A 15,210-nucleotide genomic window follows, 5' to 3' on the forward strand; every position below is an offset into this window, starting at 1 on the left:
CAACCCTTCATGGGTCAGTAGCCATGGTGGGTTTTCGTGCCATCTGAACCCAGACGACTTCCTTCAGGGTGGTTTATTTTGGGGCAACAAGCCAGCCTGAAAACCCATGGCTTGTTCTAGGGGTTGTTCTACCCACAGTGGGTTGGCATGTTGCCCAAACCTGGCAGAGCTAACCAATTGTGGGTTCCGGCAATTGGGCATAGAGCCACTTGGCAAGAGGGGCAACCACCCCTGCCACTCTTCCCAATCACATCCGCCATGCTGCCTCAAGCCTCTCTTGCCAATGACTGCCCCCTCCAACAATGCCCAAACCACACTTTGATTGGGCTGTCACTTGTTCACCAACACCTTAAAAAAAATTTAGCCCCAGACATTTGCGCAGATGGGATAATTTATTATTATTATTATTATTATTATTATTATTATTATTATTATTAAATATTACTACTACTACTACTTTGTCAGTCTTTCGGAGGGGCATAAGTGCACATGTAAGGCTGTCCAATATATATATAGCCTTGCCTTGTCAATGTCCTTGTATGTTTCAGCTGTCAAAGGCATTGAGGAAACCTACAAAGAAATTGTTGACAAGGTGAGACTGCATGATAGAGGCTGCTTTGTGTATCATAGACTGGGAGAAGTAGGTGCATTAAAAGGGGGTGGGGACAGTATCTCCCCTTGGCATGGTGATCCTCTGGGTTTTAAGTACTGAACTGACTCTTGTCAGTGTCCTGCTTCCATTCAACACTTCCTTGACTCTCCAGCTACTCAAGAACAGGGAGATCTAGGCTCCTCCCACTTTTTGTGGCTCCCATTCACAGTAACCATGGCAGTAATGGCTCTAAATGGGAGCTGCAAAAATACGGGGAACCTAGGTCTCCCATTTCTCAAGTAGCTAGAGATTCGGGGAAGTGTTGAATGGAAGAAGGACACTGACAAGTGTCAGTTCACAACTTAAAACCCAGAGGATCACCTTGCTAAGTGGGCAATATAGTGTCCCCCTGCCACTTTTGGTGCACCTTGAGCTTTCCACCCTTTTTAACCTATCATTGTTAATAGTGTACACATTAGCTGCTATGCCGTCCCACCTTGTCAATTTCCTTGCATGTTTCTTATTGCACGTCATTCCCTTTGACAGCTGAAACATACAAGGACATTGACAAGGCAAGGCTATACATATTGTTCAGCTGTAAATGCACACTTGTGTACCTCCAAAAACCCAACAACAACAACATTTTTTTTTTAAAAAAAATTACTATCCCATTTGCCCAAATTTCTGGGGCCAAAGAAATAATAATAAAATATTTTGAGCCCTTTTGTGCAAATTTCTGGGGCCATAATAATAAGTGCAGGGGAGGTCTTACAGTTGGAGCAGGGAGTGGGAAGGGGCAGGCAGACAAGACAGGTTCTGCTGATTAGGACACTGGGATACTAGGTGGAGGACTGAAGGAAAGGAGTGGGAGAACAATCCATGGTGAGCCCAATCATCTGTTCCATGAACAATACATACTGCATAGCTTATTCATAGGGTGGGTTGTCATGTTGTGTGAACGTGGCCAATGTGTGTATGGCATTGCAGATTTATTGTGCCTCAGAACTTCAAAGTGTTAGTAAATATGAAGTGATGCCCAGAGAAAAGGTAGGTGGCTTTTTCCCTACTACTATCCTTACAGTTTATGGCTGTAGGCTTTCAAGAAAAGAGAATGAGATCTTTAAGATCTGAAAGATTTCTGTTGATTTTTGGCTTCACAAAAATGATTAAAAAACTAACATCCAAGTCCTAGTTATTCAGCACTTTGAACTTATTGTTAGCACACTAGCCTATGTGAAAAGTATGTGAAAAAAAACAATGACTGACTTTCACAGGTTTTCTCTTTTAATTGCAGTGATATTAACACCATTCATGAAGGCATTGGAGACAAGATCAGTATAATAATTGAGGTTTTTGTCACATATGTGTCGGGGATTATCATAGCATTTGTCTATGGATGGAAGCTGACCTTGGTGATATTGACTGTTAGCCCTCTTCTTGTTGCAGCTGTGTGTGTTTGTTCATATGTAAGTTACTAGAGCTACAAATCATGGAATCATAAAATTGGAAAGCACCTCAAAGGGAATCTAGTCCAAACCCTGACCGATTTAAGAAATCCATCACTACAGAATGCCCAATAGGTGGCCACCCAGCCTCTGCATTAAAACCTCTAATGACAGAGAGTCCATCTGAGGCAGGCTGTTCCACTGTTGAACAGCTCATACTACTACAAGGTTCTTCCTGATGTTTAGTCTAAAATCCTTTTTCTTGTAATTTGAACCCCCTTGTTCAGGCCTTACCCTCTTGGTAAACAGAAAACAAATTTGCGCCATCATGATAACCTTTCAAATAAATTTCTATCTATAAATAAATCAATTATAAAATTATAACATGCATGCATGAAGAGCTTAGTTTTCATTTCAACATGCTGTTCATGCACTCAAATGTTGCTGTACAATGTTTGCCTCGTCAACACAAGTTGTATGGCTCAGTACCAAGAAACTGTCCTAGTCCTGTTAAGGACGATTCTTAACCATGTCTAGAAGAGACAGAGCTAGAAGAGACCTGTGTTCAAGTTCCTGTCCATCCACAGAGCTTTCTGGGTGACCTGAAGTCAATATTTTTCACCCAATGTATACTGTTCTGTGTTTATTAGAAGAAGGGTGGGAGAATTATGAAATAATAATCTTCCAGCTATGAGCCTGCTGTAAGGAATGTGAATTGGTAAACATCTGTGCCTTATTTATTTATTTATTGATAGCCTGTCTTTCCACCCCAAAATGGCATTCTAGGCCGCTAACAATAATACAACCAAGATTCAAACAAAATGTTAAAATAGTCACAAAACCAAGAAAATTAAAATTGCATTTAAAAATGCAAGAATAAAAGAAATAAACAGCACTCAGCTCAATACAGCCCCATTCAACAATGGATCACCTTACACACCAAAGTTCTGTCTGAATAAATGTATATTACTATATGATTGTGAAGATTCTGAGAACTGTATAAGTAAATAACTGTGGAAAGAATCCTAGCTACCTAATTTTCCTGGATCTCTCCTTTCATTTGCCATATTTAGATCAAATGTTTAAAATGTTTAAAAGTCATTTTAGTCCATGTCTTTTAAAATAAATACTTTAGGCATTTTGTGAAAATCCAAATAATCAGCTTCCATGAAGCAAACTAATTAAGAAATATCTCAGTGCAAAGAACTATATGTACAAAGAATCCATTTTGTAAGTGTAAAAAGAGACTTATTCATGTCTGGAATGAAAGCATATCACCAAAAGACATTTCTAGTTCTCAGTCATGTAATAATTCTACTAGCTCATGTGTAATTTTGCAAACTGATTTCAGGGTTGTTTTTTTTAACCAGCTGTTGTCAGTGTTGACTACTAAGGAGCTCTTGGCTTATGCTAAGGCAGGTGCTGTGGCAGAAGAAATCTTGTCAGCCATCAGGACAGTTGTTGCTTTTAATGGACAGACAAAAGCTATAGCAAGGTAAGATGGCATTTATATGCATTTAGGAAGTTGCCTTACCAAGCCAGACAAATGATCCATTTGGTTTGCTATTGTCTGTATTGACTGGCAGCTGCTCTCAAGGATCACAGACAAGAGACTTTCCCAGCTCCGCCTGGAGATACTTGGGACAAAAGTCAGAACCTTCTGTAAGAAATACATGTTCTACCACCAAACTAGGGGCCTTCCCCAATATCCTGGCCTTTCTCCCTCCAAATGGTCCTTTTGTACTCAGCTACACTTGGGAAATAAAATGCCTTTCTAAAAGTGATGGCAAAGCCACATATAAGGTTAGAATTTATTCTCTCTTTCTTGAAAAGCTGAAAGAAAGGCCTAAGAGATAAGCAGCCAAAATCATCACTCCAGACAAGATGGCAACTATAACTTTTCAGAGTAGACTCATGTAGTACAGGTTCAAGTTCCCATAGTGGTGAATGCACAATAGGCTTATGAAGGTCATGCATCCTCCCCATTGATGGAACTACACATAGTGACATAGCCTACCTGTGACACATGAAACAATCTCTTATTGTTTGAATTGCCATTTGAACTATAATGCATTTGCCCTCAGTTGGATCGTGTATTTAACCTATGCCTGAATGTGGCTAACTGGGCTAACTGAGGGGTGGGGAAGGGGAATCTGATGTATTTACATTTGCTCATGCTGGAGCTCATGCTGTACTCCTGCCCATCTACATGGCAGTGTGAACTGTGCAGTCTGAAGATGTACCTCTAACCTTCGTCAGTGGGGCATCGTAGGATAAAATGTTCCTACCTTACCTTTCCCATGCTTCCTGTAAACATAGTAGTCCACATCTTCAGATGGAAAAACACAGTGAGGTTCCAGCAACTTCAGAAGATTTAAGATGTGTTTTTCAGAAAATAGAAATGGCAGAAATGCTTGCATCTATGGAAGCAGAAGATGTGAGAGGGAAATATCGTAAATATAACATTTGGAAGTCTTATCTATTTTCAGATACGATACAAACCTAGAGGAGGCTAGGAGTGTTGGAATGAAAAAGAGCATTGCCCAAAATATTACTGTGGGTGTCTCCAAATTTTTTATATGTGGTTGCTATGCACTTGGCTTTTGGTATGGAACCAAGCTCGCAGCGGATGAGAAAGATACCTATGACATTGGAAAAATTTTAATTGTAAGTATAGTGGTTCTACTAAATGTGAACTTTAAAAATATAATCTCTAGACTTCCGATATATACAGAGCTTTCATTAAAGGCTAAAGGTCCAACCCACAGAAGCCACAGTGGGAGGCTAAAGATGCCACCCACACAATAATAATATTATAATACAAATGTATATTGTACTCTGTACCAGAGTGCATTCCAAATACCCTCAAAACATAAAACACAATAATATAAACAAAGTCAATAATTACACATTAAATAAACTCCTAATCAAAATTTTAACTACTTACAACAATCAATTAAAACAGCCAACCAATTTAAAACCCAATTACAAACCAATTGTTCCTCACTCCATACACCAGCGCTATGGCTCTGACTTGAACAAATAAGTTTTCAACTGGAAACTTGGTTCTGCACAAATTGGCTTGATCCACAGGTCATTATACCCAGCAATGGACGGCTGCCAAACACCAAACTGCTGTTGTGGATGCTGGCAGCTATATTTATTATTCATTAATTTACTGCATTTTTATCCTGCTTTTCAGCAATAATAGCCTGGAGGTGGGAAGTCTCCAACAGTGGGGAAGTTTCTTTCCCTACCACACATCTCCCCTGGCCACCACCATCCTCCACTCTGTCTTCCCCCCTGTGAGGGGTCCTTTCTAGTGAGGCATTCTGGGTGAAGTGGCCCTGGAGATTGCCGTGCTGCCACTTCCCTCAGAAGGCACCCGGGGAAGATCTTAGATGCTGAACATAAAGTATGGGTAGATTCATTTCAGGAGAGATGTGCCATCAGGTATTGCTGTCCCAAGCTGTGTAGGGGGTTATAGGTTAAAAGCAACACCTCAAATTGAGCTCAGAAGCATATAGGCAGCCAGTGCAAGCAGGCCAGAGTTGGTCTGATATGTGCAGACCTTCTAGTCCCAGTTATCAGTTTGGCTGCTGCATTTTGCATGAGCTGCAGCACCTGAACCGTCTTCAAATGCAGCCCCACTAGAGCGCATTGCAGTACTATAACCAAGTTACAACAGCTGAGGGCAGTCCCTGTCCAGATAGGGGCATAGCTGGGCCACCAACTGGAGTTGGTAGAAGGCACTCCGTGCCACTGAGGCTACCTGAGCCTCAAGTGACAAAGCTGATTCCAGGAGGACCCCCAAGCTATGCTCCTTCAGTGGGAGTGCAACTCTGTCCAGAACAGGTTGAACACCTGCCATCCAGTCATCAGAACTACCCACCAACAGTATCTCAGGCTTGACTGGCTTGAGCTTCAGTTTATTTGCCCTCATCCAGTCCATTGTCGCAGCCTGATTCAGCACATCCACGGCTTCACCTGAAGTAAAGCCACAATGTATCCAGGACTGTTACTATAATCCTATAGTACATTGGGACATAAAAAAAGCCATCAGACAGACAGTCCATCTAGTCCAACACTTCACACAGTGGCCAACTAGCTGCCTGTGGGAAACGCACAATAGGACATGCATACCCTCCCTCTCATGTCCCCCAGCAACTGGTATATATAGGCATACTGCCGCTGATACTGAGGGTAGCATAGAGTCATCACGACTAGTAGCCTTTGATAGGATTATCTCCAGAAATTTGTCTACTTCCATTTTGAAGCCATCCAAGTTAGTGGCCATCACTACATCTGGTGCTAGTCAATTCCATAGTTTAACTACTCACTTTGGGAAGTTCTTCCTTTTATCTATCCCGAATCTCCCACCAATCATGGGATAGATGATCACTTCATAGTTTTCTCACTTTTTAGTATTGTGAGAAATGGAGAAAAATGTCTCGCTATCCATTTTCTCTACACTATGCATAATTTTGTACACCCCTACCATATTTCCCCTCACTTTTTTGAGCTACACAATTCCAGATGTTGTTTTTACCTTTCTTCAGAGGGGAGTTGCTCCAGCTTCTTGATAATTTTGACTGCCCTTTTCTGCACCTTTTCCTACTCTACTTTTTTGAAATGCTGTGGCCAGAACCGTATACAGTGGGCAAGTTCGCATGATCACTGAGGAAAATAAGCCGCGGTGGTTTATTTTCCCCCCCTGCATGTGCCAGTTGCGAGCTGCCCAATGAGCGTAATTACACTCTCTGGGTGTGGGTTCTCATGACATCCGAACCCTGCAAGGGTGGGTGCCTGGGGTGGTTTACAAACCACCCCGAAACCCATGGCTTGTTCTAGGGTTTCCAGATGTGTAAACCACCCCAGCCATCCAACCTTGCTGGGTTTGGACTTCATGACAACCTCGCCCAGAAAGTGCAATTATGCTAACTAGGTGGCTCGTAGCCAGCGTGCACTGAGGGAAAATAAGCTACCACGGCTTATTTTCCCTCCATGATCATGCGAACCCAGTCAGTATTTTAAGTGTGATCACACCATAGATTTACATAAGGGCAGGATGATATTGCCAGTTTAATTTTTTTTTCCTTTTGTAATTATGCTGAACGTGGAATTGGCCTTTTTCACAGCAGCTTCACAGTGGGTTGACATGTTGTTCAACCTGTTCACCACAATCCCAAGATCTTTCTTGGTTAGTAACTGCTAGCTCAGATCTCATCAGTATATATGTGAAGTTGGGATTATTTGCCCCAGTGTGCATCAATGTACACTTGCTTACATTAAACCTCATTTGCCATTTTGATGCCCATTCCCCTAATTTATTTTTCTAGATTCTCTTTTCTTTGGATGCATTAAGTAAACTACATATAAGATATTAATAGCTCTGCAAGAGGTACAAAATCCTGCTGAAGAAAATAGGGGGGAAGTGTTTTCTTGTTTTGTTGTTTTTATAAAGAGTACATTTATAGTCATGCAACACTATCCTATGCATGTTTACTTGAAAATAGGTTCCATGTGTTGAATGACGCATACTGCCAGCTATGTGTACATCGAACTGCTGTTTTCATTGCTATAGTATAGTACTGCATTAACTGAAGGTAAATAACTGAAAACCAGTGTTTATTCTTGCTCTCATTTCCCCCTCCCCCCCCATAGGTTTTGATTTCTGTGATCTTTGGTTCCTTGTGCATTGGACAAATTTCCCCACATTTGGAGAGCCTGGGCAATGCTCGTGGAGCAGCCTATGAAGTCTTTAAAATTATCAAAAAGGTATATATCCACCAATATATAGAATATGACTATTGTAATGTTCCACTTTCTTGGATGTTATAAAAGAAGTAAGATTATTAAATTTTCCAATCCATTTCTCAAGTCAACATTGCAAATATGGGATAAACTAAAAAAAATAAAAATAAACTCATCAATATCCTCTTCGACTTCCTTTATAATTCTAACTTTAAAATAGCAAATAACTAATTTTGGTGTAATACAGAATAATAACATTTATAGATGTGTTTAAAGATAGATAATGTCTAAGTTTTGAAAAACAAAGGAGTACAGATCCAGATATGCCTCTATGGTATCAACATTTTACAACATTTTGTAAATGTTAAAATTAGAGAAGGACTTTTAAAATGTTCCCCCTCAGAGTTTTAAGATGTCATGTTTGCAAATAGGCATCATAAAGAATACTGTCATAAATGTTATCAATTTATTATAATTAAAGACCTGAAGGTAATGAATAGTATCATTGGGTGGTAGGTGGGCTTAGCTCACCAGTAAGAGAGGCCATTTCTATAGGGGCTTTTAACCTGACACTTTACTGCTGCTTCTGCTTCTGGAATCTTCTGTGAGATTAAGATGAGATATCTACACACGGTTGGGTGGGGGGGGCGGGGTAGTGGGTGAATTTCCTTCCTTGCCTTTCTGTATGTTTTGCTACATAACCTCTAGATGGCACTGTGGTATAGTGGGATGACACAACTATACACTAGCATTTCATGCTGCCATTCCCCCAAATGTCGTATTTTCTCACGTCAGCTCCATCCCCACCCCCACTTTGAAAGCATAGGAGAAGCCCTGAAGGTTTATGACATCTTCTCACACAGATTCCTCCTTCTTACCTGAACATTCCAGGGAGACTTCTGCATAAGACTTCTACTTCTCTGGATTTAAACCTTTGTTTTTAAATTGAACACTGAAATTCTGAATGCCTTAGAAAATAAACTGTGTTGTTTGTCAGGGATGGGAATGGGAAGCAAGGGACCTTAACTATTCTGCTTTTGCTAATGCAGATTTAAAAACGACCAGTTGGCAATGCTATTAATGTGTTCTGGCCAGTTCAGTTCCAATGCTTTGTACAAACTGTTTATGGGCAGGGGTGTCATTTAGGGAGGGCAAGAAGGGAGTTTCCCCTCTTGTGTTTCAGACCACATTCGCCATGACCACTTATGGTATGTTACTGCTTTATAATGAGATATAAAAGGAAAACCACAATAAATATCCTGGACTTATTGCTAGTTTTTCTTATATATATACATAATAAGTATACGGCCTTTCAACCTTGCTGTGAAGCATGGACTCTTTCATCTGAAAAGGTAGCACTAGTTACCAGAAATACATCCCTCTCAGCAGAGAAGAACATAACACAGCCTTTTACAGAGTGCAATTCTAAATGTATTTATCATTAGACAGGAAAAAAAAATGTCTATGTTAAACTGCATGTCTAACTTACTTCCAAATTATTTTTCCAGCCCCATCCCATAGATAGCAGTTCCAGTGAGGGGTTTAAGCCAGACAAGCTCCAAGGAGAGATTGAATTTAAAAACATCCATTTCAGCTACCCCTCTAGACCTGATATTCAAGTAAGATTCTTCTTCTTTTCCACTCCCTGTTTTTTTTAGATACAGCCATTTGCATGAGGGAAATGCTTATTGCTCTTTTCTGTCTGATCAAAGAAGTGCTAATACATTGTTAAAAATAACTTCTTCTTCTTCTTCCAAAATAAAAATATTGGGTTGGATCCAGATTTAGAGTTTCTCCACACTGGGCTTTTTATCCTGCAACTTTATTGGGGCTTCTGCTTCCGGATTGTTTGCATTCTTTGCTTAAGATCAGCTCCTTCACACATAGTTCCTTAAATTCATTAAAAAAAAAAACTCATTATCTCAATTTGAAATAACACCACAGAAATGGTTGGAAAGCATGGGAGAGGCACTGGAAGTTGACATCGTCATGTAAAGAACCTGAAAATTTCCATGAGTAACCAATCTCAATCGCAGGATAAAAACCCCCTTTGGAGAAGCCCTTAGGGATGTGCAATTGGCTGGTGGAAGCTGACTTCTTCACCCCCAGTTCCCCACCGCAAACCTTCCAGCCTCCTGAAAATGCTGTACAGAAAATTGAGGGATCCTGCTGAATGGAGTGAGTTGTGCCGGAGAGGAGGGGGATCCCCCAAATCAGGCAGAGGCACCTTCTGTGAGAGGAGCCCTTCTTATAACAGTAGGCAGATCCTGGATCTATCCTGTTATCATCAGCAATATATCTTTATCAGATATATTACATGAGTGCATTATTTTTAGGATGTCATTCACTAATCAAACCATACCACTAGATCATCTTCCCTAAGAAATGAATCTCTGTGATCTTTCTTTTTCATTTCATTGTTTACGATTGTCCAACCTATTAAGGTACAGAGAGGGCAAAAGTTGTGTGTGTTTAAAAAATGTTTTTTTAAAAAATAATTCCAGATTCTCAAAGGTCTGAACTTAAAAATCCAGCCTGGGAAGACTATTGCTCTTGTGGGTTCCAGTGGCTGTGGGAAAAGCACCACAATTCAACTATTGCAGAGATTCTATGAACCAGCAGAAGGACAGGTGTGTTTTGACTGAACAACAGCTGTGCAATTTACAGAGTAACTAACTGCAATATAAAAAGGCAGTTCACTGAAAAGTTCGCTTGGAAATTCAATGTTAAATGACATTGACCTGAGCTCTTCCTATTTCGTTAACTAACCCAATTTACTTCCGTTAATTTTGAGAGCAATTCTAAGTCTGTACTACCTGCTTCATTTCATGTAGTACATAAACTATCTCAGCAGCATAAAATGTGGAATGGTCAAATGTGGAAGAGTCCCTTGTGTTAACAATGTTGCTGGGTAGCACACAAGGCTAAATGTATTCTTCATCAACAGAGGAAAGCATGGCAAGGTCGATGCATCCAGTGGGGTTTCTGACTCTCCAGAACATTGAGAAGTTTTAAATGCATCTTTTGATTTAAAGCTTCTTTTCACATGTGTGTGTGATAGTGAAGAATGCTTTATATTTCCTTTTCCCCATGTTTCCATCCAAAGGAGTAAGGTGCATATATCCTCCAGAGAGATACATGAAGTTTTTTTCTCCCCATCAAGGGAAAATGTCTGTCCTTGCTCATGGTATGCACAGCTCCCTGATTTACAAGTAATCTGTACTTCTAAAGTGTTCTCTGGATCACAGACTCGGGCTCTCAGTTACTGCATACAACACTTAGAGTGTTTCTACATGAGCGATTTATTGCATGCTTGTGACTGGCCACTCACGGAGGTTTGCAGGCCCTTTACACTATGTTGTCAACCTCCAGGATATCTCCTGAGCTTTCCCCCCTTTATCCAGCTTTCAAAAATATTGGAGATAAAGCGACAAGGGACATTAAACTGTTCTATCAGCTGTGTGTGTGATAATGGCAAAGTGCTATTATCACAGTGCCACCTAGTGGCTGTAAAATGAAACATATAGAACTTGCCGAGGAAGGACTTTCCTCCATTCAAACCATGTGTACGCCCTTGTAAGGGTGCTGGTCTTAATCCCACAAAGAATCCAGAAGCAGAAAGCCCTGGTAAGGATGCAGGATTTCAGCCTCATGTGATTAACCTCTTACTGTAACTAATTGCTTAACTCCAAAACATCCAACCTCTATCACTGGAACTTGTATTTTTATGACAGTATATACAATTGCAGCTAGAATTTGTATTCCAAAAAGGGGCCATAAGACCTGGGCAAGAAAAGAATTCATGTGGGTGAAGTGGGGTCAACATTTCAGGTTGCTTTTCCTTTATGGAAATATATATAGGGTAGATCCATAGTAAGTTAGTTTCACTTAATTCCCATTGAAATCAAGAGAACTAAAACAATGACTAACTTGTCACCCTGATGCCAATAAGATCTAAGTGCAACTTAGTTTGGATCCAATCTGTAGCTTTTTATTTTTACATTATGCCTTTTTAAGTTTAAAGAAAGTCTAGATAATGCCATAACAGAAGTTTAAGGTACCTCCTTAAATAATGTCCAATGTATTACTCACTTAGGCCCTGCATCATCTGTTGAGTTATTGTCTGTTGAGCTTTCTAAGAAAGTTATCTGATCAAGCTATTAATTACTCCCACTTAAAATCTGCTTTTTTGGCTCATTCAAACTCCAACACTCTTTCTACCAGATTACCCTTGATGGACATGATATCCGGACACTTAACATCAAGTGGATGAGAGAAAACATTGGCATTGTAAGCCAGGAACCGGTTTTGTTTGCTACTACAATAGCAGGCAACATTCGTTATGGCAGAGAGGATATTACTGATGCTGAAATTGAGAAAGCAGCTAAAGAAGCTAATGCTTATGACTTCATATCAAAACTCCCTGATGTGAGTACCTGAACTTTCAAGTGCTCTGTTATGATCCTGAGAACTCTGCTAAGGATGTGCAAAGATCTAAATTTGTCAGCCTTCAAATGTCAGCCTCCCTTAAGTAGATTTAGTCATTTGATAGGGAGGTTTTTCTGGTGACATAAATAGCAATGGGTTCACTGATAGTTATGAATAGGGGCACTATAATGCTTTTTTCTCATGGTTGACGGTCACAGGTCCAGAAACTGCTGTAGATGATACCACTCACTTCCCACTATCTAGGATCATTTTGTGATTGCTCACTCATGGTAGATTGGGGTTTTTTTATACAACGTTGTCATCCACCAGGGTTCTCCCAAGCTTTGCAACTATTATCGCATTTTTTTCCTAACAGGAAAAGTCTGGCATATCTTGAATGGTGCCATTAATCTCTATTATAACTAGGATGTCTGTATCGAAGATAGAATTTTAAAACAGATACATATTCAGTGGGATCTATTTTTCTTGGTGAACACTAAGACAATCTCATTCACAGGCTGGTTGGAGACTGTATATTCAAAATGGCAGCAACACACGACCCAGCAAATTGTGGGCTAATTAACCCATAATTTTTCTTGGTGAACACTAAGACAATCCTGCTCATTCACCCCAAGTATGTTGTGGTCCAAGTTGAAGCACTGCCCTGAATATGATCTAACCAATTTTAAATATGTTTTTCTTGCAAAATACTTTTACTCCCCTCAGACTGAAACAAATGCATTTTGTAATGTTAGAGGGAAAATATTTCGATGCTCCTTACACTTTGAAGCATTAATTTGGATCCATACTTAGAGTAGATCCACTGAAAGCAATAGAACTGAAACTACTCCTGACTGAATAACTAAAGTAACACTGATTTCAATAGGTCTACTCCAAGTATGCCTCTGGATCCAACCCAGTGGTTGAAACAAATCAAACTGCATTGCAAGAGCTTTGAGCAGCCCTGGGACAAATGAAGACATTATTAAACAAAACAAATATATTCAAAGAAATGGAAATATTGAAGTATATCAAAAAGAAATATACAATACTTAACTGAGAATAGATATTGAAATGCCAGAGATAATAATATTTTGATTTATAGAGAATCAGGAGAGCAAAGTCCAGTCTGTGCTTCAGTAACCATGAAGCAGACCGGTAAAGGCAGTGAGAAAGATGGCCCTGAGATTTGGTCCACATGATCAAACAGCCCAGCATGTGCTGGGCAGTTTTTGAATATTCAAGTTGTGGCTTGTGGTGTCAACCAAACCTGGGCGGCGGGGTTTGTGCAAGAGTTAAATAATGCCCACATAACCCTAGAATAAAAAACCAATGTAATAATACTATAATTACAAACAAACCAGGCAGCACACTCGGTCAGGGAAAGCCAGGGTAAAGAAATGGATCTTTAATTGGCACCTAAGGCATGCTGCAGGTGGCACCTCCTGAATCATTCCACAAGGTGGCTGCCACCATGGAGAAGACCTGCTTATCGCTTGCTGCAAGATGGCAATCTACAGGTCATGATACAACCCGCAAGGCCTCCTGCAACAATCGTATTGATCACGCAGGCCTGTATTGGGGAAAGCAATCTTCCAGGTAACCTGGGCCTGAGCTCTTCTGGGTGTTATATTTCAACAGCAAGACCTTGTACTTGGCTCGGTAGCTAATAGATAGTCAGTGGAGTCCCTTTAACGCCAGTGCAATATGTGCACAGCCAGGCACTCCACTCAGCATCCTGGCTGCCATGTTCTGCATCAGCTGCAGCTTCTGGACCAAGCATGAGGGTAGCCCCACATAAACCTTTGCCTCAGGTAGGATTTTACATGCAAACTGTTGTAAAATCAAGGATTACAAGCATATTCATTCTTGTCACTTTGGTTCGTCAGAAGTCTTCTAATATCAGTTTATTTGCTCATATGTTTTCTGGATATCCAGTCATCTTGCTTAGGCTTCTTGTTGTAACCAGGGCTGAGGTGGCTATCTCTGATTTATTTATTTATTTATTTATATCCTGCCTTTCTTCCTCTTTAATGAACTCAAGATGGCTTACAAAATCCTCCTCCTCCATTTTATCCTCACAACAACAACCCTGTGAGGTGGGTTGGTCTGAGAGTCTGTGACTGGCCCAAAGTCACCCAGTGAGCTTCCATGTCTGAGTGGGGACTAGAACCCGGATCTCCCGACTCCTAGTCCAACACTCTAGCCACTACACCACAATGTCAATGTTGTACTCTCAATGTTGAATTAGGGTTAATCACTAAGGCAGCTTCATTCAGCCAATCCATATTCATTTACTTCCTTTTGATAACAGAAAACTTATTTTTAGCAAATGCAATCCTTAAACTTACAGGAAACATTAATGGTCCAATATAAATAGCTAACTAAATCAATGGAATGTTGTGTTTAAACTGAATTCATATGGATAAATGAATATGGGTTACTACATGCCAACGTAGCACTCTCTCTTTTCCTCCCCTTGGAATGTTTCCTGCTATTGTTGGCTAAGCTGTCCCTCCCTGATGGATTCAGGGATAAAGCCATTTGGCACCATCTGTGTGATATTAGGTACTGGGAGTGATAAGTCCCTCCTATACTCAACGAGACATGGTATCCTGAAGAGAGAAACAAAAAATCTCCTCTGCTTGCTTGGGAACTTTTTGGTTTGGCTGTGGAATGCTTCTTATGCATTAACTTGAACACTGACCACCTTTTCTTGTTTGTCAAACTAATAGTGATGAAAGTTGAATGTGTTTTTATTTCATTTCTGTGTTCTGAATATCCCAGAAATTTAACACCATGGTTGGGGAAAGAGGAGTCCAGCTGAGTGGAGGGCAGAAACAGCGAATTGCTATTGCTCGTGCCCTAGCCAGAAACCCCAAGATCCTGCTGCTGGATGAAGCTACCTCTGCTCTGGATACTCAGAGTGAATCCATAGTACAAGCAGCACTTGACAAGGTAAACCTGCTCCTATGATTACATAGCTTCCAA

At 40.4% G+C, this 15,210-nt stretch overlaps 1 protein-coding gene and 1 pseudogene across 1 annotated transcript in view; one reads left to right on the forward strand and one right to left on the reverse strand.

Annotated features, from left to right (window-relative positions):
- LOC146344920 (ATP-dependent translocase ABCB1-like) overlaps positions 1-15,210 on the reverse strand; it is a 216,791-nt pseudogene that overhangs the window by 104,940 nt on the left and 96,641 nt on the right.
- LOC146344922 (ATP-dependent translocase ABCB1-like) overlaps positions 1-15,210 on the forward strand; it is a 66,526-nt gene that overhangs the window by 20,846 nt on the left and 30,470 nt on the right. Inside the window, exons 7-14 of the mRNA XM_084856063.1 lie at positions 1,887-2,058; positions 3,408-3,532; positions 4,527-4,704; positions 7,702-7,815; positions 9,300-9,410; positions 10,296-10,421; positions 12,016-12,219; positions 15,007-15,177. Of these exons, the coding sequence (XP_084712189.1) occupies positions 1,887-2,058; positions 3,408-3,532; positions 4,527-4,704; positions 7,702-7,815; positions 9,300-9,410; positions 10,296-10,421; positions 12,016-12,219; positions 15,007-15,177 (1,201 nt within the window). The remainder of the gene's footprint in view (positions 1-1,886; positions 2,059-3,407; positions 3,533-4,526; positions 4,705-7,701; positions 7,816-9,299; positions 9,411-10,295; positions 10,422-12,015; positions 12,220-15,006; positions 15,178-15,210) is intronic.

Source organism: Heloderma suspectum, chromosome 5 (genome assembly GCF_057233095.1).
Source record: "Heloderma suspectum isolate Gila_16-S chromosome 5, 16-S_ref, whole genome shotgun sequence".
Taxonomy (NCBI): domain Eukaryota; kingdom Metazoa; phylum Chordata; class Lepidosauria; order Squamata; family Helodermatidae; genus Heloderma; species Heloderma suspectum.